The sequence below is a fragment of the Diabrotica undecimpunctata genome, chromosome 8 (genome assembly GCF_040954645.1).
Source record: "Diabrotica undecimpunctata isolate CICGRU chromosome 8, icDiaUnde3, whole genome shotgun sequence".
Taxonomy (NCBI): Eukaryota; Metazoa; Arthropoda; class Insecta; order Coleoptera; family Chrysomelidae; genus Diabrotica; species Diabrotica undecimpunctata.
In genome coordinates, this window is record NC_092810.1 from 17,640,456 (window position 1) to 17,666,031 (window position 25,576).

Below are 25,576 nucleotides of genomic sequence, written 5' to 3' on the forward strand. Positions count from 1 at the left end.
TATAATCAGATGTGTTTCTCTCGTATCATATTTTCATTGTTCACACGTACCAGTATCTTATTTCGTTTTTCTTTCCATTATTTTTAAACTTACGACAAACATTCCAAATAAAAATAGTTTTGCTTATGTTAAAATACAGTAAGAATATTTTTATATCCAAAAAATGAAAGAACGTGTATATTTACATTTGGATAATACTTTATGACTACAAAAAAAATAAATATTATGATATTTTGTTTATTAAACAATTTAATTGCTTGATATTTCTATTAACATGTAATTCATCTAAAATATCATTAAACTTATAACAAATTATACATTTTTAATTGTGACACTAATTTTTTTACTAATTATTATCAATGCCGACATCTTGACTAATACTACATTTATCCTGTCAATTCAACAATAATTAATTACTCAAAGTGACATTAAAATTTTGTTTACATTGATATCTATCATTATTAATGACAATATTTGAACATTATCTCTCACTGGGTCGATAGGTCATCATTACTGAAAGCCTTAATCAATAATTAATTGATTTTAAGACGCGAGGATATCAACTACACGTTCTACATATCGTTATCAAAGTAATAAATTACAGTTTTGATATTTGCATACATAAAAACTAAACAACTTGTTTACGAAAACATTGCGGCCTCCCAGATGTAAAAAACTATTAGTTTTGTTCCGTGCTATTTTTTAGCCTGCTGCAAGGTCTTTATTGGCAATTCAGCCTTGGTCCTATTTTGTATCTTTCATATTACCTATAATATTCACTTCAGCGAGGATGTTTCCCATATAAACCAGAAAAATTATCAAAAAAAACCTTTTTAGTGACACTTTTTAATACAGGTATCTAATAACTGCTTTTGATAAATGTTGGTAATAAACAATACGTAATGGTAAACAATATGTAATAAACCCAATATTCAAAAGATTGAACGTCATTTTTTACTTATAGACAATAAAAGACCGGTAAATTATATGGAAAAGTGACACAATTTTACTTAAAAAGCATAAAAAATCCTTGAAAAATGAAATGAGAAATTATGAAGATATTTTTATTAATTTGTTGTCTACATTTTTCTTTGCAAGTAAAGTTTATTTCACGAAAAATGGTTGAGTGCTTAATGATTGCAATAAAACCCGACCGCAAGTATCCCAGCTTAGTCAACATTAGTTGAGCAGGTAAGTATTCAGGTAAAATTGAAGCTACTGTGGAGTGTAGTTATCTTGTTTGTATAATATCCTGGTAATATAAAAACGATTAAAAAATCGTATAAAATTATAAAAACGATTAGAATACATTTTATTTCATAAAGTTTAAACATTTTAACAATGAGTTTCACTATGAATGGTTGATCTTTTAATGACCACAAAAAATTTGTTGATAGTTAAGTATTTCCTGGAATAATTATACAGGTTCCCTCTATTCTGTATAATTTGTAAAAGTATATAAAACCGATGAGAAATTTTTAAATATACATTTTTTTTTTTCATTAAAGTGTTACAAGTGTTACCAGTGTTATACCTATTTATACCTATAAAACAGCATTATCTGGCGTCCGTGAAAAAACATTGATGGTGCTTCTTCCAATGTTCCAGCAAAGAAAAAGCATTTATCTGCTGACGCTAGAGAAATCGTAAAAACAATATATAATTCTTTACTTACAAGAGGACTTACTGCTAATACTGCTGCCAGTGAAATATCTGATTTACCGAAAATACCTCTAACCAGAGTGAAAAGAATTTTCACATCAAATCCCATTAAGTCAAGAAGGAAGCGTAAGGATGCCGGTTCTACCAAATGTATTGACGAAAGTGATAAGGACTTAATAAGACGAAAAATTTACACAATGTACGAAGAGCAACGGATACCTACATTAGATGCTTTAAAACAACGGCTTACTAATAATGATACACAAATAAACTGTAGTCGCATTAGTCTTTGGAGGATTTTGTGTAAAATGGGCTTCAGATATCGTACAATTGACAAAAGGCAAGTGCTTATGGAGTCCCATCGTTTACAAAAGTGGCGTACTGAATATATAACTTCCATAAGAAAGTACCGTACAGAAGATCGACCAATAATTTATCTGCACGAGACATGGTTTGACACTCATGAAACACCATCCAAAGGATGGTCCGATTCTACCAACAGGTGTCAAACAAAAGCTCCATCAAACAGAGGGAAAAGAATAACAATTTTACATGCAGGATCAGAAAATGGTTGGGTCTCAAATGCCTTATGGCGTTCTGCAAAGAACATTAAAGACTCCTGCGTGGACTACCATGAGGATACAACGGCAGAGTTTTTTGAGCAATGGTTTAAGAATTGTCTTATACCTAACCTTCCTCAAAATAGTGTGATAGTAATGGACAATGCAAGTTATCACAGTCGTCAATTAAACGTCAAAAATGAACTGTTAGAAGTGTTAAAATCATTTTCTATTAAAAAAGTATATGTTTGTGACGCATTGGCCGAGGACATGGGACATACAGTGTTACGGCTTCCGCCCTACTATTGTTTATTTAATCCCATAGAGCATATGTGGCACCAACTAAAGTCAAATGTTAGGTCACAAAATGTTTCTCCGACTTTAAGTGGTAGTGTAGTCGAATTAATAAGGAAATGTGTTGATGATATCTCCCCAGAAAGTTGAAAAAATTCAGTACTCCGTGTAATGAACGTAGAAAATTCATATGTTACTTTGAATCACATAATTAAACCAATTGTTATTAATCTTGAAGAGGATAGCGACAGCGAAACAGAATTAGGTATTTAGGAATTCATAAATATACTTTGGTTATTTTGGATATTTCTTTTTTGTAAATATTAACTTGTATATATTTTTCTATATTTTTTTTTAATTCATCTATTTTTTGTACATTATGTATTCGTTTGTATGTATATACTGTAAATAGAACTATTATTACTGTACGTTTTTTGCTGACAGTCCTAAGCCTGTAATAAGTGTGAAGGAAAGTACCTGTCTGAATTTAGATCCATATACTACAATTATTCACGTAGAACAAAAAAACTACTTTCTTCATGTTAAAAATTGTTCAATTATCAAGTATATTTACTTGAACAACCTGAAAATACCATATGAAATAATTTAATAAATTTTTATAATCGTATATTACACAGCTACCAATGAAATATATTAAATAACAAACTTTCTGAAGTGCGACCCTGTGTACTTCGGTAATTTATTGAGAGACTCTTGTATACACAATAGGATCAACTCAGGTAACCATTAAGCACTCAACCATTTTTCGTGAAACAAACTATACCTATTGTATCTGATCGAAAGTCTTTTCGTTGCCTTCCAAACACAAACAGGTATTTTTTTTTTTCGTGAGCAGGATCAAACTAAACAAAGCTTTTTGAGTTCCAATACCGTCTCTATCCAAAATTATTCAGAGCCTATACCTTCTTCACTTTTTTTGTAAAATTTGTTTGAATAAGTTTGAGAAAGGCCGATATGTTTATTTGAAGTACAACACAAGTAAACATTGTAATATAATAAATGGTAGCATATTTTTAACACTTCAAACAACCTAAATGATTACTTATTTACACCCTGTACTACTTGTGTAAGCAAGAAAACAAAACAAAACAAAATTAAAACACCTTTCGAACAGCCATATCGATTCGAACAGAGCAGAATTCTGTCGCCACACCGGCGTACGAAGTTTGAAGTTAGCAACTTCCACGGAAAGCTGGAAATCGATAAACTCCCGTTGACGTCTGTTCCATATGTGAGTGAAGTTAAGATGTGAGCAAATTGTGCTATTTTTCTTAGTGGTTGCTAGAAAATAGTGATCAGAAGGTATGTATTATTTGATACTAATAAGGTACATTAATATTTTATACAAATTTAATATTTATGATGATTATTAAACGTGAGAAAATCAACAGTAGGGTATCTATATGGCTTACTACATACTATTTTAATGTAGGGCAGTTTTCCAGACGTATAAATATTTTACTTGATCCCGATAAGCGAGTTTCTATTTTCATTCTAAACGTTTTCAAATTAATACTGTACCAAGTGAATAATTCTTAGATATTTTGTGAATTATCTTTTTCGTATATGTTCCTTCTTCTTCTTCTTCCTTCCTCGTATGAAAAGCCTGTTCCTTCTTCAACATTAGCCTCCTAAATTGTTTAAATTATCGCACCACCTTTTTCTTGGTCTGCCAATACTTCTTCGTCCATTTGATGATTTATCTCGTGCTATTCGTACTATCCTACCCTCTGTTCCAACGTTTGTTGTTTTCCGAATATTTTTAGTTTTATAATACTTTTATAGAAACTGTAATAATATGCATAATAATGGTTTCTTGTTCTCAACGTAGTTGCAGTAGCAGAAGCAATGTTAATAAAAAATCTTCAGGAATAACGTTCTACAGGTTATTATACAAATATACTTAAGTGCGGTGTTCTTCTGTTGGGATCTTCTTTATCTCCTTTTTTGCACATTGGTATCATTATGCTGTTTGTCCATGCGCCTGGCATCTTACAGTGCAATATTAGTTTATATTGAATATATAGTATATATTCCAAGTGGTAATACATTTAATTAAATTAATATTATTTATTAGTTCATCACCAATGACGTCACTCGTCCTGAGTCTTTGCTGCTTTTACTCTTGCCTTCCATGTTTGTCAGTCCTGTGTCGCTATTTCCCATTATCGTATTCCCATTTTCTCCAGATCCGCTTTTACTTTATCTTTCCTCTTGTTTCTAGAAGGTCCTTCAGAACTTCTTCAATCTGGTCTTTCCCAAAACACATTGTTTATAGGGCGATTGTCGTTACTGCGTATCATATATACTGGCCATCTTAGTCTATTGGCCTTTATATATTACACTAGATTTATCTTTAATTTTCCATAGATCATGAGAAAAATTTTGATCTTATTAGATGTTGCAGTATTCGTGTTTCATATTCTCTTCTACCTTGTTGTCATTGGTGATTGTTGCAACTAGATATTACTAAGTGATGTAGTTATGATCATATTTTGCCGTCGTTATTTTTTTGAAACAACCATGTATTTTGTTTTATCTTCATTCACTTTTAGGCCGATATTTAATGCAGCTTCTTCAAAGCTCGAGAAAATATCTTACCTTATAATGTTGACTATGTTACTGCATTTATCTCATCGGCAAAGGTGAAAACAAGCTATGTCCGGTTTAATTTCTGGATAAATTCGGATTGTTTACATGACGAAATAGGTTTATTTACATAGAAAGCATTTGATGTTTTCCCCTTTTATTCTAACTTGTGCAAAGGAGTAACTTACACACATTCGTATCATTGCAGCTAGTTTTTTAGGCATGTCCAGTTCAACCATTGCAATCCATAGTTTTAGATGATCAATTGAATCATAAGTCTATTTAAAATCTACAAAGATCTGATGTATTTCATGATTATACTCCCAATACTTTTCCAGCATTTATTTAATAAATGAAAAGACTGATGAGATATGTTTTTGTACACACTTATGGCAAATCAAAAAATGGAAAAAGGAAAGTATTTTTGAAAAGCGTGTAAACAACATGTTACTTATACTAACTTCATTCTTAGTGTTACTTTTCCCTACATACCACAACTTGTATCCTTCACCCAGTTCTTTCGCCTTTTGTCGTTTCCACCAAGTCACATGAATGCAAGCAATTTATACTCTCCTTCTTTTAAACGCATCTATCAACACTATACTCTTACTTGTAAGACTTTCAACAATCCAACGCTCTCTTGTAATGATGTTCTCCTTGAAACAGTTCTCATCCGGAAATTCAAACACTATTTGATTCCCGGACATTTTAGCTCAGGACATCAAATATCGGGACTTCAAATATCCGTAAATATTATCAGACGTTACAAACGAGTTGGTTATATTTGAAAATCCGAAAGATGCTGAAATGTACATAATTGGAAAAGCAAAAAAAAATTAAAACGACCACACTGATGCAGTAAGATTACAAAATATGTTGTGACCCGTTCTTTTGAAAACAATTATATTAGAAATAACCAGCTTCAGATCATAAATGCTACTTAACTACTTAAGAACTATCGCTGGTAACCATGGGTCCAAGATTGAGATGTTAAAATGAAATAGTCATTCAAAGTCTGAACGCAGTATATATACTTTTGTCAGTATATCTTCTGCTTTTCCACTATAGCTTCTATTATAATGTCATTTAGGTTGTTGACATTTAGGTCTGTATTCTTACTGCTTTCGAGAATGCTATTAATATGTTTTTATATATATAATAACGGATTTATTACGGCTGTCGCCGCTTCTCCGCCCCCAATTTCCATCTTTTTCTGTCATATGCAGTTGCCTCTTCTAAGTCTCTTGCCGCCATTGCTTCATCAATATCGTTGCGCCAACTTCTCCGTGGTCGTCCTCTCTTTCTTCTTTCAGGAGGGATCCATTCCAGTACTCTCCTAGGCCATCTGTACTCTGGCATTCTTTTAACATGTCCGAACCAGATTAATTGTTTTCTTTCTATGTCATCATTGATATTTCTCTCCATTTTCATTTCGTTTCTTATTTGTTCGTTTCTAACTCTCTCCAGTTTCGATCTACCGCAGCTTCGTCTCAGATAATCCATTTCTGTCGTCATAAGTTTGTTTCTATTAGCTTTGGTGACGTCCCATACTTCCGAACCGTAAAGTGTAATACTTTGGACTATACTACCGTAAATGTGTTTTTTGGTTTCTCGTCGAATTGTTTTTTGCCAGAGAAGAGAGTTTAAGGCACGGGTCGCTGCTCTGCCCTTGTTTATTCTTTCCCTGATTTCATCTGCGCTATTTCCCTTCTTGTTGAAAATGACCCCCAAATATTTGCAGGATTGCACGCCTTTGATTTTGTCGTCTTAAAAGACTAGGTCACATATTTCATCTGTTCCCACTGAGAGATATTCACATTTTGTCATATTCATGTTTAGACCTTCTTCTTCTTCTACGGCACTACAGCCCAAAATGAGCCTTGGCCTCCTTTATTTTTTGCCTCCACCCTTGTCTGTCTGTGGCTGCTCTTCTCCATACACGGACTCCTAAAAGTGCTTGTGCGTCGCTGCTTACTGTGTCTTCCCAGCGCTTTCTTGGCTTTCCAACTGGTCTCTTTCCCTGCATTCTGGCGTTCAGTGCTCGTTTTGGTAGCCTATCCTCTCCCATTCGTATCACATGTCCGGCCCATTGCAATCTTTGTATTCTAATGAAGTCTGACAGGGGTGTTTCCTTATACAGTTGATAGAGCTCGTTGTTATATCGAATTCTGAAGATTCCGTTTTCCCTCACAGGTCCTAGTATTCTCCTCAGTACTTTTCTTTCGAATGTGTCGAGTTTGTTTTTGGATGTTTCTTTCAGGACCCATGCTTCGCTGCCATAACATGCTATTGGCCGAATTAAAGTTTTATAGATTCTCATCTTTGTATTTCGGTGGACACTTTTAGACCGAAATATATGGGAGAGTATATAGCTTGTTTTCTTCCACCGTTATTCCCATGTTTCTACATTTTTTTACCCATTTCACTAAGGATCTGTCCAAATAGATTTTAAATAAGGTGGGTGACAGACAGCAGCCTTGTCTTAGTCCTTTTGTTGTTTGAAAAGGAGAGGTGATTTCTTGTCCCATTTTAATTCTTGCAAAGTTTTGTTCGTAATATTTTTGAGTGGCGTTAATAAGAATTGGGTTTATTTTCAAGTTACCCATTTCTATCCATAGTTGGGAGATCGGTACACTGTCATATGCTTTTTCCAAATCTATTAAAGCTATATGAGTTTCTCTATTTCTCTGCACTCGTTTTTCCATTGCAATTTTTAATGTGAAGATATTATCCATAGTGGAGCGTCCGGCCCTAAATCCCGCTTGTTCTTCGGGTTGTTTGTCTTTAATATCATTTTCTATCAGGTTTCGTAGTACTTTTGAGTATAGTCGGCCTATAGTAGCAATCACTGCGATCCCTCTATAGTTTTTAGGATCCATCTATGTGCCTTTCTTGTGTATTGGAGAGATATACGATTGTCTCCATTCTTCTGGAACTTCTTCTCCGTTTAAGCATCTTTCGAATAATTTTCGGATCATCTCAAACAGTTTTGACGATCCATACCTAATCAACTCTGGATGTATTCCGCCTGGGCCTGGAGATTTTTTTAATTTTATTCCCTTAACTGCTTCATTCACTTGTTCTATTGATATTTCGATTCTTCCTTCTACTTCCACTTGTTCATTTGTCTGTTTAAACCTCTCTCTTCTCTCTGTTAATAAGTTCTCAAAATGCTCTACCCATGTGTTCTCTGGTATTCTATTTATTATGACTTGGTTTTTTGTCGTTGTTCTCATCGTTTTTATAGTTCTCCAGGCTTCAGAGCTCTTTGTCCCTCCTATATGGTTGTCTAGGTAATGGCATTTTTGTTCCCATGTACTATTTTTCTTTTTAACCACTTCTCGTTTGACTTCTTTATTCAAGTTTTTATGTTGTTGTTTTGTATGTTCGTCTCCCTGTTGTAATAACTGTAGATATACTTCCTTCTTTCTTTTTATCTTTTCTTCCACTTCTTTATCCCACCAATATGGTTTATCTACTCTTCGTACCTGTGGCCCTAAGGCTTCTAGCGCTGCGTCTTTCACGCAGTTTTTTATATGTTCGTATTCATCCGTCGTTGATCTGTGTGATTCCTGTAGTTTTTGTGTTAGTCTCCAGGAGTAAAGTAACTGTGTGCTCTCGTTATCTAGATTATCTAAGGTGTACGTAGTTCTCTCTATTCTTTCTCTGTGTTCTTTGTTGATGTCTGTGTGATTCCTGTCTACGAATGGTGTATATATTTTTCCTATTACCAGGCAGTGGTCCGAGCCGCACTCTGCTCCTCTATTCACCTTTACGTCCTGTACTCTTAACTTAGTTTGTTGTCTTGTTATGAAATAATCTATTATCGATTTTAGACCTCTTGTGTGCTGATACCAGGTGTATTTATGTATGTTCTTGTGGGCGAAAAAACCATTCAAAATCTTTAACTCATATTGTTGGCATATATTTATGAGTCTTTCTCCGTTGTTGTTAACAGTTTCTTCTCCATGCATGCCTACCACTTTACTTTGAACTTGTTTTCCTACTCTGGCATTCAGGTCTCCTCCGCATATAATCGCATGGCTGTTAGGAATTTCGTTCAGGATTTTTCTAAAGTCTTCTTCAAAAGCTTCCTTTTCTTGCACTGAGTAGTCATCATTTACGGCATATACCCCCAGAATTGTTATTTGTGTTCCTCTTAGGAGAACCGTCACTTTAATAAAACGTTCGTTGTATGCTTCCCAAGATTTAATATATTTTTCAAATTTCTTGTGTACAAGAATGTGTAATATGTTTTTCCAATGCATTTATATCATTAGGCTCTGTCGAAATAGGTGTAGACTTCTTTTGGATCATGCGGTATTTCCCTTTCTCAAGATATATTTCTATCAACGCTTTTACCATTCTGTATTGCTACTTGTTAAAAACTGGTTCGAGACTGTAAGATCTTTCAAGAATTGCCTCTTGTCGGTAATCATAAAATCGATGTCATTTCTAGTTTTTTTATTCGGGCTCTGCCTGGCACGTCTCTGACATTCTTTTTTGTAGAAAAAGCTGTTCATTTAGAATATATTTTTTTCCAGCAGGAAGCTAAGTAGGTACAGTTTCACCGTGCTCATTCCTGTTTCCCAAACCAAATTTTTCCAGTGATGTTTATGATTGGTAATCATTGGAAATGACATATGTTTAGAATGTAAAGTAAAATAGAAAAAAAGAATGGAATATCCACATAAACAGAATGGAGGAGATCCGTGTCGTCAAAATATCAAGAGATAACAATCGGCAGAAGTAGTTTCGGACGACCGCGCAAAAGATGGAGTGGCAACCTTCCATAGATGTATCGGCCAATGAACAAGCAGAATTGCTTATAAAGAGGAATAAGAAGATTCTTTCTTCTGTTGCTAGGGATTCAGCATTATATGTACTGACGTTGTGTTGTAAGGGTTTTTTAAGTTTGGTATGTTTACTTGTCAGATTCTTGCCCCCAAAATCTCTGGAACAGACTAGCACTTTAGTGCGAGATTCGGAAATCTTTTATTACTCGCCTGGGCTAAAACTATTTTAGGGGGTGTGTGGCGTGATTTTAAAATCAGCCGTCCTTATCTGCTTTCCATCTTTTATATAAGATGTGATATCAGTGCATACACAAATCACAAACGCATCAAATAAAGTCTAGTCGAATAGAGAGACACACGCAATACAACGTAAACACGTGACGCATGGGATATATAACGAGATACGACAGATCATGCCGGTTGCAGTCAAGACAGATAAATCGCTCTTGCTTACGAAACACAGCAATTAATGTTTCACACCAAATTATATTTGCGATAGAGACTGGATATTAATTTCTTATGGCCCTTATTTTCGTATTGTGGTGATGCTAATCAACAAGTTAAGCATCTGTACGTTAACCTCATGATCTCTTAAATGTTTCCTGGATTAAAATTTTTATGTTTTTACCATGATGGTCTTTATTTTGTATAATACTAAATATTTGTACGTTATTAATTTTAGATGTTGGAAGGAGCTGTTGCTAGACTATTAAATCAGTTACTGGGAAAATACGTTGTTGACCTTGATGCGGAAAATTTAAATGTCGGGATATTTTCGGGCCAAGTTCAACTGACAGACCTAAAATTAAAGCCAGAAGCACTGGTAAGTTGATGTAATATTTACATAAACTAGAAACAGCATACGAAATGAAGTTAAAATCAATAGTATGTCACTGTTAAGTTTTGTATCCATTAAATCATTGGAACCAATCATTCGTTGAAATTTGAATACTGTAATATTTCTATAGGGTAATAATAATATTTAACGTGGTAATCATATTTATCAAATATTTAAATGTATACAGTGTGTCTTATAATGCATATAAATAAAAGAAAGTTCTTTAAGTAAAAAACCTTATATTCTGTCCTCTCAGCTTGATAGCACATTATCTCATTATAAATTTAAAAATGTACAAAGCGCTAGAGGGTCGTTCAAAAAATTAAAGCGACTCGTAAGCATTTCTACATTAGAAATGTGTCTTTACTCGCTGTCTTTCGTTGTATCCTCCCTCTATTATCAGAATTGAGTAGCTGATATATTAGATTCAAGGGTTAACATAAAACAAAAAAGAAGTATTTGCCGATTCAGTGTCGGGGAATTGGGTATAAATGTTTGGAACATGAAATTTTATTATAATCTAAATTTATTTTAGTACTACCGGGGGAATTCTACCGCCTTACCTAATCAAAGAGAAATTATGTTACGTTTATGTCACTTTTTAAACATACATTTTCATTTAAAAATGACAAATATAGGAGAAAAAAATCTTTTCGTGACATTTTTTGTGAAGTTTGTGACATTTAATGTTAACGATCGTTACGTTAATGCAATTTTAATTTATTAATGCTGTAAATAAAGTTTTGTAGGTCATTTTATACCATATCCTAAAAATTTATTACCCAATTCACTTTATATCTAATAGTTATAATAATTTTCGTTGTTAATCGATAATAGACGGCGTCTTTGTTTGTGAGTTAAAATATGAATAATGCCTTGAAATTCGCTGTCTTATATCGACCATAAACTTAAAATTTTACAATCACTAAGAAAAGAAAAAGTTTCAAAATAAATGTATCAGTTTATATACAGATATAAAAATAAATTGATTCAATCCAACTTACCTTAGTACAAAACACAGACCGAGGTAGGTGATCTGTGGTACAAAAGTGTACACAAAAAAGTTACAGCCCCTTGAAATTACAAAATAAAATTTGTTTTTTTTTGCATTATCTCCTAAACTACTTGACATTTTGTAATAAAAATAGACACGTTACTTTCTTGTTCTGAAAGCATTTTTCATAAAAAAGAAACAGCAAAGTCTAAGCGCACAGAACAATTTTAAGGAGGGTGTGCCGTCCTAAATCCCCCTGAACTTTTGAGTAAGTTCAAATCAAATGAATTTTGTGGCATCATTAGTTTAACACATTATTTTTAAAAAAAATTTGCATCCTATCACTTTTTTCAAAAAACAGTTTTTATTGAGTTACTGTCCTTTTCATTAACCTTTAAAAAATTACGTTCAACTAAATAAATGGCTTAAATGAATTAACAAGTACAAAAAATGTCTATAACCTCTATAAATATGATATTACAATAAATGTTCAAAATGACCCCCATTTTCTTCAATACACATTCGGTATCGTTTTAATAAGGAAAACCGAATGCGCTGAAAAATCATATTTTTCTGACGAAATCGATTTGCAGCTTCAATTATTCTAACCCTCAATTGTTGTTCGTCCTTTATTGTTACAGAATACACTTTCTCTTTCATAAACCCCCAAAAGCAAAAGTCCATGGGGTTAAGACCTGGACTTTTGGGTGGCCAAGAAATAGGTGCGTCACGACCCGTTCCAAACCACCGACCAGGATACTGCCTGTAAAGGTATTCCCGGACTTCATTACTGTAATGCGGTGGAGCGCCATCTTGTAGAAACCACATATTTTGCCTTATTGCAATATCCACTTCTTTCAAATACTCTTGTAAATAGTTTGCAAAGAACTGCAAATAATTATCACCATTTAAATTGTTGGACTGGGAATATTAGATTGTTATCCACAATTCCTGCCCAAACATGAACTTTGAAAGTCCTTTGGTGATGAGTCGTTTTTTTGGCGTGAGGATTTTCGTCGGCCCAAATGTGCTCGTTATGATGGTTTCTTATTCCATTTCTACTGAAGGTAGCCTCGTCGGTAAACAAAATATTTCTAATAAAATTAACATTTCGAGTGTTTTTCATTAACAACCAATTGCAAAATCCAATCCTTTTAGGATAATCTTCAACCAATAACTCTTGAACCGTTGTTAAGTGGTAGGGTTTAAGCAGCTGATCCTTCAAACGCCTCCAAACCCTTACGTGAGGAACATTTAGTTGAGCAGGTATTACCCTTGTACTTATTCCAGGGACTTCTTCAGTGATTTCTAAAATGTCTTCATCAGTTGCATCCATTATTGGACGACCACTATTGCCAGCAACTTTCCCGTTTCCCGGAAACGACGAATAATGGTCAGAAATAATCGTCTATCGGGTGTATTTCGATTGGGGTATTTTACTGCATAACGCCTTGTGGCTGCTGCACTACTTCCTTGTCATTCACCTACAATATTCCCGATTGTTTATTGAAATCATTATTTAATCTGATCCATCTTACCCAAATTTAAATGCATATCTGCCATTTCTTGAAATGTGTAGGCCATTGTAATATCAAAATTTTTAATATTAATCTTATTCACACAATAAATGATAGCTTCAAATTATTTACTATTATTGATGGAACTGTTTGTGTAATTATTGTATCCGTAGAAAGTAAATGTGTTAAACTAATGATGCCACAAAATTTATTTGATTTGAAAGTACTCAAAAGTTTGGGGGGATTTAGGGCTGCATACCCCCCTTAAAATTTTTCAGTGCGCTTAGATTTTGTTGTTTCTTTTGTATGAAAAATGCTTTCAGAACAAGAAAGTAACGTGTCCATTTTTATTAGGTACAAAATGTCAAGTAGTTTAGGAGATAATTAAAAAAAAACAATTTTTATTTTGTAACTCTAAAGGGCTATAACTTTTTTTGTGTACACTTTTGTACTAAGGTAAGTTGGATTCAATCAATATATTTTTGTCCCCGAAATGCATGATTTAATTTATGACATACCTTTTTGAAACACCCTGTATAAACTAAATATTTTTGTAATATAGTATGAACTAGATCTTCCAATCGAAGTACGAGCAGGAACAATCGGAAAAATATGGTTACAAATACCATGGACGAGCCTATGGAATCAGCCAATTGTTGTCAACATAGAAGACCTACATATCATAGCAGGCCCGATCGTAACGAACGAGCCATTTGATGCCGAGAAAAACAAAAGGCTTGCTAGAGCGTCAAAGAAAAAAGCTCTTGCCAATTTAGATAACCATGAAATTCTAGGAGGGCCCACTTCGTTTTCGGAACATCTGATCTCCAATATTCTGAATTATTTCCAACTGAATATAGCGAATATTCATATTAGGTATGAAGATAATTATAGTTTGAAAACTCCTGTTGCAGCTGGGCTGTGTATTGGATCTATTACTGCAGAGTCAACCAATAGGTAAGAAAATCACTGTTTATAAAAACATTTTTCATTAAATTCTCAGAGATCTAACTTTTATTTTATACCAAATTGATGTCATTCTTCTTGTTCTAGCAAGATTGTCACTACGTTTGATCTGAGATCTTTCTGTTTTTGTTTTTTTACTACTATTTTCTTGACTTTTTACTTCAAAATTTTTAACTTTCTTCTCTCTGGATATTTTTCTATTACTTTTTGTTCCTCAATCTTGTTTTATATGCACATTTGCCTTTTTATTAATAATACCATTGATTTTTTTTAGTTTTAGTTTTTGAAATTAACAAACATCAAATTTGTCATTAATCGTCATTCATATTGCTTCAGTAAACTTCCAAACACGATCAAATTCGTAGACTTTTTACAATTTTGTAAATATTTATAATAATTGTATAATAATTTTCGATGTACGTCAGGGAGGAACATTCTTCTTCGCAGGGAGGCAGTATTTCAATAAGATCTTAAGGAAGCTTCATTTATCTTCCAGTGATCGTCATCGATGGAGAGTAACCGGTCACTTCATATTCGGGACTTTTATAGGCTAGCAAGAAGAAAGGAATAAAATTATCCCAATATTTTGATTATCAACGAGGAATTTTGAAGTGGACCGAGAATATCCACTACAAGTCGTTTAAAAGGCTCTCCGGAAAGATATTGTACCAGTTTATTACGACTTTTTGTTCTAGGACATTTTTCACCGTTACATAAATCGCATGTCTGGCACCAATTTTCTACATCCCGGTGACAATTGATCCAGTAAAATCTGTTCCGAATTCTAGCAAGTGTTCTTTTGCCTTCAAAATATCCTCCAGGAAGGCTGATATCAGGTTCTTGCAACACGCATTTAATGTGTGATTTTGGCAGTAGAATTGTTGAACTTTACGTACTCAATCGGGCTTTTTTCACTACCCATTTAAAAGACCATTGGAATCATATAGATATTCCCATTGAGCTCAGTACGCGTTTATAGTTCCACTATAATTGGTTATTTTTTGCCAAATAGGTCTGACTCCAATTTTAAGACATTCTTCTATGTTTTTAAAATCATTATATTCCTTATGAACGAGTTCTGGACAAAAATGGACTGGGAGAGAGAAATGAGAATGGAGACCATCTAGTGGAGTTGAGTTCTGTGAAGAACAACCTATTAAAATTACAAACACGTTCTATTAGCATCATCCACAGAGATTATACACATGGCAATTTAATAGCGCAGATGGACGAACAAGAAATCAAAAAGACTACATCCTAATAAGATCAAGATGGAAGTCGTCGGCCATCAACTGTAAAACATATCCTGGTGCAGATTGTGGAAGCGATCGTCAACTCCTGGTATTGAACGTTCTACTTCATTTTAAAATCCCCAAAAGAAGACCCCTAAGAAAAGTCATGTCGCTAAATTCATCAAAAATCAATGACTTCCAACAAAACCTAGAAGAAGCTCTTTCTTTAAAATAAGTAGATAGTGATCCTGAGAGCACTTGTATCTATCTTAAAAATAAGGTAATCGAGGCTGCAAAAGACTGTGAGGCAGCGGTTTCCACAAGCCGAAAATCGTAAGTATCCGACAATACGTGGACTGTGATTCAACGCAGACAAGAACATAAAACTAGATACGGAACAAAACGAGAATACAGAGCGTTATCAAAAGCTCATTTAAATCTCTCAAATATGCAGAGAGATAGAGGAACATGGCTGTCGAAATAAACCGAGGGATTTATTTCAGAAAATCAAACTCCTTACCACAAGAATTTAAATCTCAAACGTGCTCTGTAATCGATAAGGAAGGTAATCTAAAGACCAATACCGATGAAATATTGGAAACATGGAGAATATACTGTGGCGAGCTATATAAAAATAACGAAGTACCAGCAGAAAATCAGTGGCCCTCTGACTACGCTAGAGAACCTACTGCCTTACTCGCTGAAGTCAAAGATGCTAAGGTCTTGGCTAAGGTTTTGAACTGTGCTAAGTTACGAGTTGGCCGGTAATGCAGATTCAACGCTTACCGACAGTGACGTCACACTGTCTCGCCCAAGTACCCCAAACTCTGCTGTTAAAGCTTATCACAACAAGTAAGAGGAAAAGAAGAGAAAAGGAGAAGCGTGAACAAGACGAGGAAGAGAAACATAGATAAGAAAATTAAGAGGAAAAGAAAGAGGAGAAGGAGAAAATTTTAAGTTAGAGATAAGTCAAATTACTATTGGTATAGACAAATTAGAGGAACAATAGACTGTTTAAAGAATAATTTAGATAATAAAATAGAACAACAACAAAACGCTTTAATTTCAACAATCCTGAATCTGAAGAACAAAACCATTTAAATCTGATTTAGAAGGATTAGTAGCTGAGTTAGAAAGAAAAATTGGTACCCAAGCTTCCGTATCTAATATTGTTTCAGTAATTAATGCCTAATCAAAACAAATAGGTTCATCATCTTCTATAGTTAAAACAGGAACAATAAGAACTACTAAAATTTTAAAATCAGCCACATTCTATGGTCAAACAGCATGAGAAACTCCAATTCGAAGCTGCAACTAGAGCATATGGTTGGACTGAGAAAGAAATGGTAACTTTCTTGATAGTGTCGCTTTAAGGACAGGCAGCAACCATCTTGCAATTTTCTCACCAGGATGCATCCAGTTCTACCTCTCTAGTTCAAGCTTTAGATATGGTCAGAAGGTTTTTCAAAGTTAGCTGAGAGTTCGATATCAAAAACGTAACGAAAGGTTGCAATAGTATGAAGCCGATATTAAAACATTAATGGATTTGGAGTACCCTTAGGCACATAATGATTTTCTGTAACAAATACAGGTACTCATTAACTGACTATCAATAATTTCAGCGCAGGAGTATGAAGCGGCGAAAAGTATTTCCAGAGCTGGTTCAAAATAAAAAGAAATAAGATTTCGAGAAAATGAGGAAGCCTCTTCCGCTGATAACCAACAAACCAAATTTCAAGCATACTGCAAAATCTTAAGAAAAAATCAAAATAAAAACAGAAGACGTTTTATTTGCGGAAAAATATGACATTTACAAAATGATCGCAGAAATTTCCAGGCAAGGAAAGAAGAATCAAAGAATAAGGTCAAAAGGTTGACTAGATCAACAGCCAGAACCCTCCCAAAAAGTTCCACTAGAAATATTAGTAGATATAGGTCTCTAAGGAATTAAGTTCCCACAACTGACCACAGAAAGGAAAAACCTTAGCCAAGTTGACTGATCGACAGTTAACAAATGGTTCTGGTCTTGACTAAGGTTTTGAACTGTGCTTAGTTACGAGTTGGTCGCTAATGCAGATTCAACCCTTACCGACAGTGACGTCACACTGTCCCGCCCAAATGCCTCAAAATCTGCTTTAACTATCTGATGTTCCAAATATTACGAGACACTTTGAGCTATTTCGATGACATCTAGAACTATCTAGATTTTGAATACGTTTTCTTTTTCATCAAAGAACTTTTTCTATCAAAAATAAATCTAAAGGAACTGCTGTAACATTTTTTTTAAATCCCTTAACCCAATAACTTTCAATAATATTGGCTTGTTATCTGTAGACGATGAACAGTTTGCCAGAATGTACCCGATTAATAAGTTATTTACGTAAAATGTCAAAAGTATCCCTGATTTCGCAATTTTCCAATACCTACGTTATTTTTGACATTTAAAAATTTATTGCAAACGTGTGTGTTTTTTCTAGAACTGTTTTAAAATCACAGCTTCGTCCGACAGATAGAAAAAAATGGTCAAATATTTTATCACTACATTACATTTGATTTTAGTAAATGGCGACCATCAAAATATGACAAAAATGCAGAAACCTGTTACTATTTGGTCAAATTGGATGCCTTTTCAATATATTGGAATACAGATGCATCGCTTAAAAAATGGGACCTTCCATCACAGTACTACCAATGGAGAAACACTATGGCCGCTAGTCTGCAGAATTACTCAATGAATGAAGAAGAATTCAATTTTGGTATGTACATTTTTCCTTAAATTTAATAAAGGTTCAATGTATTGTTTTCCTAAAAATTTTAGTTCCCGTAAAACATATTATAATGTAATGGTTATAGTAGTAAACATAAAAGTGGTAGTAAGAGTTTTCAATGTAGTTTATACAAGGGGCAGACAATTTCTTTAAATTTGCTAAAATCTCGATTTGTACATTTGAGTCACGTTTTAACATATGTCCTAAAAATTTGGCACGAAATAGTTATCGGATTTTTTAATGGAGAAATCTTTTTAAACACTAACTAGTTATCATACATAGCAACTTAGCACTTACCTAAACTATACTATCGAGTTATGTGGAGTGATTTCTTCTGCTGTACCAGACGCAAATTTCTTCGAATGTCTTATGAGTTCCTATAATAGGCGGAATTCAGATTAATTGCTCTCAGTTTTTCGTAAATTAGCTGTCTTAATTGTTCTTCGTCTTGGGTTTCCCAGCCTCCATGATAAACTTGCCTAGACAGGAAAACCCAAAAATCCTTTATTGAACAAGCCTGCAGGAAAGGAGGATTATAGTTTTTGGGAACAAAATCTCTTGAGTAATGGTACGATGCTAATTCTGACCAAAACATGATATTGTCATTATCCTGATGATCATAAACAAACTAAAGCAATTTGAAATCACAGCTATCAATATAGCTCTGATTCAAAGCTTCACCCACCACTCTTCCCACAAAAGGTCGAGATAAACCCAGAGGCGGCGTAAATCGTAGGAGACGTGGGCCACAGCCCACGGCCTCGCGGTCCCAGGGGCCTCGCGCCATGGAGATTTATGTATTACTTAATCCTAAGCCATAAACGCGCTGAAAAAAGTACTTGCGTCGCTCTCGCTTGCGAGAAATCCCGCTGCAATGCACGTCAACGCTGGCCTAGAAAATGGTATCGCCTTGAAATTGCATTTCTATCGCTAACGAAGAATTTCCGCTGTACGTCCCCGCCCAAAACAAAATAGAGTATTCCCCGTTCGTCAAACAGTTTTGAAACAGTGAACTGTGGTTTACTGTTTCAAAACGTTGTTTTGTAACTATAGCTACTTATAAAATAATAAATACGTAGCTTAGTACTTAACTATTGATATTATTTGTGATGTGAAGAAAAACAGTTGTACAGCTAGATTACGAGCACGTAATTAAACAATTTGGTAGGTCTGGTAGGTTGGTAGGTCTTATAGGACCTTATGTAGGTTAGTTGTAAGTGTGACTAGATTTTGCATGAATGAAAGTTCAATAATAACATAACACATCCACAAGGAAACTAAGTTCCTGTAGCTGGCTGTATACCATGTATCACAAAAAATTTACTTAAAAATCCTTTATAAAAGGTATATAATTAAACAAAATCTTTAGTTTAAAATCTTTAGTGTAAAAATCTTTAGTTTACCACCACTTAATTTAGACAGTTGTATAGTTGGTTGCCTATCTGTACCCACAAAATTTCACCAAACTTCAGTCCACCTACATTAATTAAAAAAAAAATTTCAATTTTCTTAACGTAAATTTAAAATAAATTCATAATTCAAACTACAACATTGATGGTTCCTACTGTTATTTTATTATAATTTTAACTTATTCAATTTTAAATATTGCTGGCTTCTATCATATTTAGACAAATACCTCAAGTTACACTGACTGTTTTGTTCCGACTTCCATCCTTCTTCTTCTTCTTCCTACTTTATAAATAGGCTTAATGCCTGTTTTACTTCGGTTTTTAGCCTCAATTGACGTTGTCTGACCATCTTTTCCTCGGTCGTCCCAATGATCTTCTTCCATTTGGCGATTTGTCTCTTGCTATTCGTACTATTCTATTTTCTGTCCATTCCACTTTTCTTCTTTTGGTCCACGCGTTTATTTCCTCTATACCACATCTCGCTCGTATTTACCACATCTCGTTCGTATTTCCTCACTTCTTACTCTGTCTCTTAAAGTTTGGTTTGTTATTTTTCGTAAGACTTTCATTTCTGTTGTTTCCAGTAGTCTTTGTGTTTTCGCCGTATCTGCTCTTGTTTCCGCTGTGTACGTCATTATCGGTCTTATTGTTGTTTTGTATATCCTGGTTTTCGTTTCCGTTGTGAGGTATTTGTCTCTCCAGATTGTGTTGTTGAGACATCTTGCTGCTCTGTTTGCCATGTTCACTTGTTTTTGTACTTCTTCTTCCACTTTTCCGTAGCTTAACAGTTTTATTCCCAAGTATTTAGTTTCCATCACTTGTTCTATTATTTTGTTATTTACGACTAGTTTACATCGTCTCGGTTCCGCTGATATCACTATCGTTTTAGTTTTCTCTGTTGAGATCTCCATGTTGTATATGAGCGCCGTATCTTCGAATTCTTTAATTAATCTTTGTACGTCATCTTCATTTTCGGCTGTTATTATGGCGTCGTCGGCGTAGCATATTATCCTTATTTCCTTTTCTCCCATTCTATATCCTCTTCTTTTTTTAACTTGATTTCATGATTTCATCCATTATCAGATTAAATATTAATGGGCTCAGCGAATCTCCTTGTCTAATGCCAGTTTCATATTTGATAGGTTGCGATATTTTTCCTTTATATCTTACCATAGCTATATTATCTTTATATATATTCTCAATGGTTTTTACTAAATCCAGTGATATTCATTTTTCATAAAATAAATGTATCGCGTCCCGAATTTTCACTCTATCAAACGCTTTCTTCAAATCTCCGCCTGCATTGCCCACTAGGTGGATCGAGTAGCTTGGTGGGTGATGTTGCCGGTCCCAAGCCCGGATAAAGGAGGAGGGTTGTAGGGTTAGGTTAGCAGCCTGCCATATATAAAAATAAAAAAAAAGCTCAAAGAACCGGTGACGAGCCTCGGACTTCCATCCTAACATATCAATATTGTCATTTCAATCAGTTGCTATCAACAAGTCCTCGTAGACACTTTGTCTCAGGACCAGCAACCTCCAGTAGAGTCTTACGTTGCCATATTGTCAATTCCAATTGTAACTTTAACATCATAGCATATCAGGTCCAATAATGTAGGTAACTTAAATTTAAATTAATAAAATTTAACGGGTTTTTACCCAAATATTTAGTGGCTCAAAACATGTACACTTAGTAAGTATTAACCACATTTTGTATTATCCTTGGTCAAAATTTTAAATTTCATATTTTCTTTAATTAAAGTGGTTATACACTTTCAGGACACACTGATGATGGAATATAGATTCCGAAATCGTTTTGTGATGTAGCCCGATTGGTTGTTTAAGTTCTATACCTTTTATAAAGGATTTTTAAATAAATTTTTTGAAATGACACATGATTTTTGTTTTAAAAAATGTATCTTGCCCACATAAAAGTATGATCTTGCGCCGCCTCTGGATAAACCCCTTACCGTTAGTAATTGAGCTGCCAAACAAGGATTTTATCTGCAAATTGCGCTTTATGTTTATATCTACCATTATCAGGGTATTCTTATACGTTGCCGTATAAAATCCATTGTTTTTTTTTTATTTTCGAATTACTACAGAAGTGGAATACTTTTCGTCATCTAAAATAATAATTTTTTCATTGGCAAAGTGTACCCGCCTCAGTTGACGACAGCATCTTAGTATAGAAAGGAGTTGCGCTTGAGATTATTATTATCTCTTTCAAGATCTGTAGTGACGAGTCAGTCTCCTCGTTGACACTTCGACCTTGGTTTTTGCCTCCCGAATCTTCTTTTTCTCCAATCTTCCAATCCCTTTGACCTTTGTGCAATAAATTCACGTGGCCTTCCACTTTTTAGGAGATTCAGACATGGTATTCCTTGCTCGCATTCAGTTATTGTTTTATAAATAGTTCTGCGAATGAAATGTTTTGTTAATATATCTCTCATTTATCGGCATCTTAAATCGAAACCTTCAAAATAAATAAATCTCAACTGACACTACTAAACGATATAAATAAACTTTTGTTTCCAAAGGCCACTTGGTATTATTTTGTTCTTGTTAATATTAAAGCAAATGAATGAATTTGGTGACAAAACTTTTAGGACTGATAGATAGATGAAAAAATGATAGTCTGATACTTATTATTTCTTTAAATCTTTGTTTCTTTTTAAGTGAAGATTATCAATTCTTCCTTGTTATCTTTACATCGTTGTGCTTGTGGATGTACATAGTATCTTTATATAAATTTTTGGTTCCAACTAGAATTTTGTACAAAGTGGCCCTTTTGACCTAAATGACCTATGAGAAGGTCACGTAGTCGATAAATCCGGCCCATTAGAAAGAGATGCAGGGACTGCTTTGCGTCAGTTTTCTCTGTCGAATTGGGGGAACACTGGTATGCCAACAGTCAGTCTATTTGTATCATATATCTATAAACATATCTATGTCTGCATGATAACCTAAAGGGTTAGTTAATAATTGATACATTTTAAAAATTTAATACACTGACTATGGTAATTTTGTAATTATAGTTGTGAATCCCATGTCAACAAAAATCAAAATGGTCATAAGCAAATCTCAAGTTGGACAAGTAACCAAACTCTATACCGATGTCATCATCCAAGATTGTAACATAGAATTAACCAAAGATCAATATGACTCGATACTAGCTACCGCAGATTCTATGGAAAGAATGTTAATTAGCTGGCAGTACCTATCTATAAGACCCACTGAAAGTATCTTAGACAATCAGAAAATTTGGTGGAGGTATTCCAGTTATGCCTTATTGGAACAAAGGGTAAAGCCGTACACTTGGAGCAGGATTAGGAGAGTGCGGCAAAATTATAAAGAATATATGGAAACTTACAAACAAATTTTACTCAATCCGAATGACACAGAGTTAAAAATGGATTTGCAGAAATATGAAGATAATTTGTCTATAATTAACGTTGTGCTCGCGAGACAACAAGCCAGATTAACGGTAAGTCAAAGATTTTTTTCTTTATTAAAATGTTCTATTGTAGAAAATAATAAAAAATATTGCTGCACCTTTTATTGCACTTCTATAATGACCAAATTTTATTTATATCTAATTGCTCAGATGAGCTATCCAGAAAGTAAATAAAGAAATTATCTGCATGATCTCTTCTCACAGGTTCCTAGGCTAAGGATCACCTCTGTTCAACACTAAGCATTAACAGACCTTTTATACCTTTAGTGCTCTTACAATGGGTACATTTCAGGCCTCGAAAGGACTGTCAATCACATTGGGTGCCTTACCCGTGGTTTTGGTGATTATTTTCACAGTTCTTGCCATAGAGTTTCTAAGCTAAGAGGCAGCCCTGTTCAGCACCAAGCATTGATAGACTTTCTACACCTCTTGTGCTCTTACAATACATTTAGAGCAACCGAAAGTGCAAATAGCGACATGCATATTTTGAAGAAGTGTATGGTAATTATTTGCCTACACCATAAATACATGTAACAGTTATTTTACAACCTGATCGTCTAACAAACGTAGCTTTAAATCAGATACAACAGGGTTTCTTAAAAGTATAGATCTTTTAAAACATATTTGTGGGATATACACCAAATATCTTTTAACATCACCTGTGTGACCTCAGGCCCGACCAGAGGAGGGGCAGGGTGGTGGCAAAATCCCCCGTTAGCGAATTTAAAAAAATTCCTTTTATTAAAATATTTTACAACAGATTGAATTTGCTTGCGGTTTTAATTATGAAATTATTATAAGGAATATTATGCATTTGGAAAAGGCAATATGCAAGAAATTATTTCTTTGCATAAGTGCATAATTAATAAAAATATATCGGGAATACATTGCGCGTGGGAGCCCCTGATCGGAAGCTCGCTCTATCGGCCACTGCCACACGATTCGCAGAAGCACCTTGGCGCGAGGTCTGTTTGTTTACGAGTTTACGTCCTGACTCACTACCGATCCTATATACCCCCTTCGTCACAGGTTTCAATTGCAATTTTCGGCTTTTTCGGTTCTATTGTAAATAATTAAAAACAAAGTTTAATTGTTAAAACTGTTTTAATTTTCTTCCTTCCTGTGTCAATAGCATGAGTGTTCACTATTACATATCCCAGTTTATGAGTTATCAGATTTTTGGAAATTTTCGTTCAACTGGGTTTGGGGGGGGGGCGGCCGGGTCTCATCCCCGGGGCCCGGCCTGGCTCTGGGCGGCCCTGTGTGACCTAAATAGTTTAACAGGATAGGATGATATCGTTGAAACTAACTCTATATTAGTAAGATATTACGGTTCAGTCGTCTATTATTGTTTGTAGTCGTAAATCACTAAATTAATTTTTATATATGTATAAAGTATTTTATATATTTTCTTCATGATTTTCTTTACTTTAATTGACTTTATTCAGGTTCAAGAAAGAAGTATAGGAGAAAAAAGCTTTTGGTCAATGTTGCCTTCTCCAGAAAGAATATTACTATGTGAGAAGATAGGGTATTTTGATGAGAAGGAGGACAGCTTTAAGGAGAGAATAGGTAAAATTTTAAAATTATATAATAACATAAAGAACGACAAGAAAGAAAATTGACAAACTTTAAAATACAAAATAAATTCATGTTCGGTAAAACATATTAATTTGACAAATACGAGTATATACAAACAAAAAATATATATTTTATTATATTATTTAATGATCACTATCAGAATAGTACAGCTCCATTTTTTTGTAAGTACAGTAGATCCTCAATTATCTGTACTTCTCGGCATAGATAATCCGAAAAGCACAGATAATCCGAAAAGCACAGATAATCCGAATATTTATTTTTTATGTATGTACATAATCTGGTAAAATATTTCCAGCTTCCTCAGCCTCCTAATTTGTCACTCTTTTGATTGATACGGTTCCATCATTTTCTTCGTCTCGACTCTCATTTTTGGATAAGGTTGTGACGTACCGGGCTGATTCAAGACTAATTCGACAATATCGTCATTGCTGTGAAGCTAATAACCTTTTTTTATATCTTTAAAGAGAAGAAGAAAAATCTACATACAGGCACCTGTGACTTACCCAGCTAGTATTGGGTTTCTAATACCTAACGAAGAACGAGATGCACGAGGGGGTTAGACTTTGACACTTCGTCCCGTCACCGAGACGGTCGGCGTCCAACTAAAGACCGCTCCTCTATCACTCCAGACATCAGGATGGAAGGGCTGGTTAAGCCCAAACATCTTTTCTGATGCCTTGCTATTAACCAATTCCCATTCTTTCTCCCACACATTCATCGGGAAAACCAGACTCACACGAAACACTAAAAACTTTCAACCCCCTGCCTTAGCGAAGCTGCCATCTCTCTCACGTCGTTTTTCTATAATTTTCTCCTATTTCGGACTGCGACAGTCCGATCCCTCCGAGGTGCTACTCGCTCGTTTTAGAATTCT

At 34.3% G+C, this 25,576-nt stretch overlaps 1 protein-coding gene across 1 annotated transcript in view; it reads left to right on the plus strand.

Annotated features, from left to right (window-relative positions):
• The first annotated feature begins 3,701 nt into the window (after window positions 1-3,701).
• Window positions 3,702-25,576, plus strand: part of LOC140447225 (intermembrane lipid transfer protein VPS13A-like) — a 112,042-nt gene continuing 90,167 nt past the window's right edge. Inside the window, exons 1-6 of the mRNA XM_072539753.1 lie at window positions 3,702-3,839; window positions 10,605-10,745; window positions 13,834-14,228; window positions 18,029-18,225; window positions 22,682-23,130; window positions 24,549-24,672. Coding sequence (XP_072395854.1) covers window positions 10,605-10,745; window positions 13,834-14,228; window positions 18,029-18,225; window positions 22,682-23,130; window positions 24,549-24,672 — 1,306 coding nt within the window. The 5' untranslated portion in view covers window positions 3,702-3,839. The remainder of the gene's footprint in view (window positions 3,840-10,604; window positions 10,746-13,833; window positions 14,229-18,028; window positions 18,226-22,681; window positions 23,131-24,548; window positions 24,673-25,576) is intronic.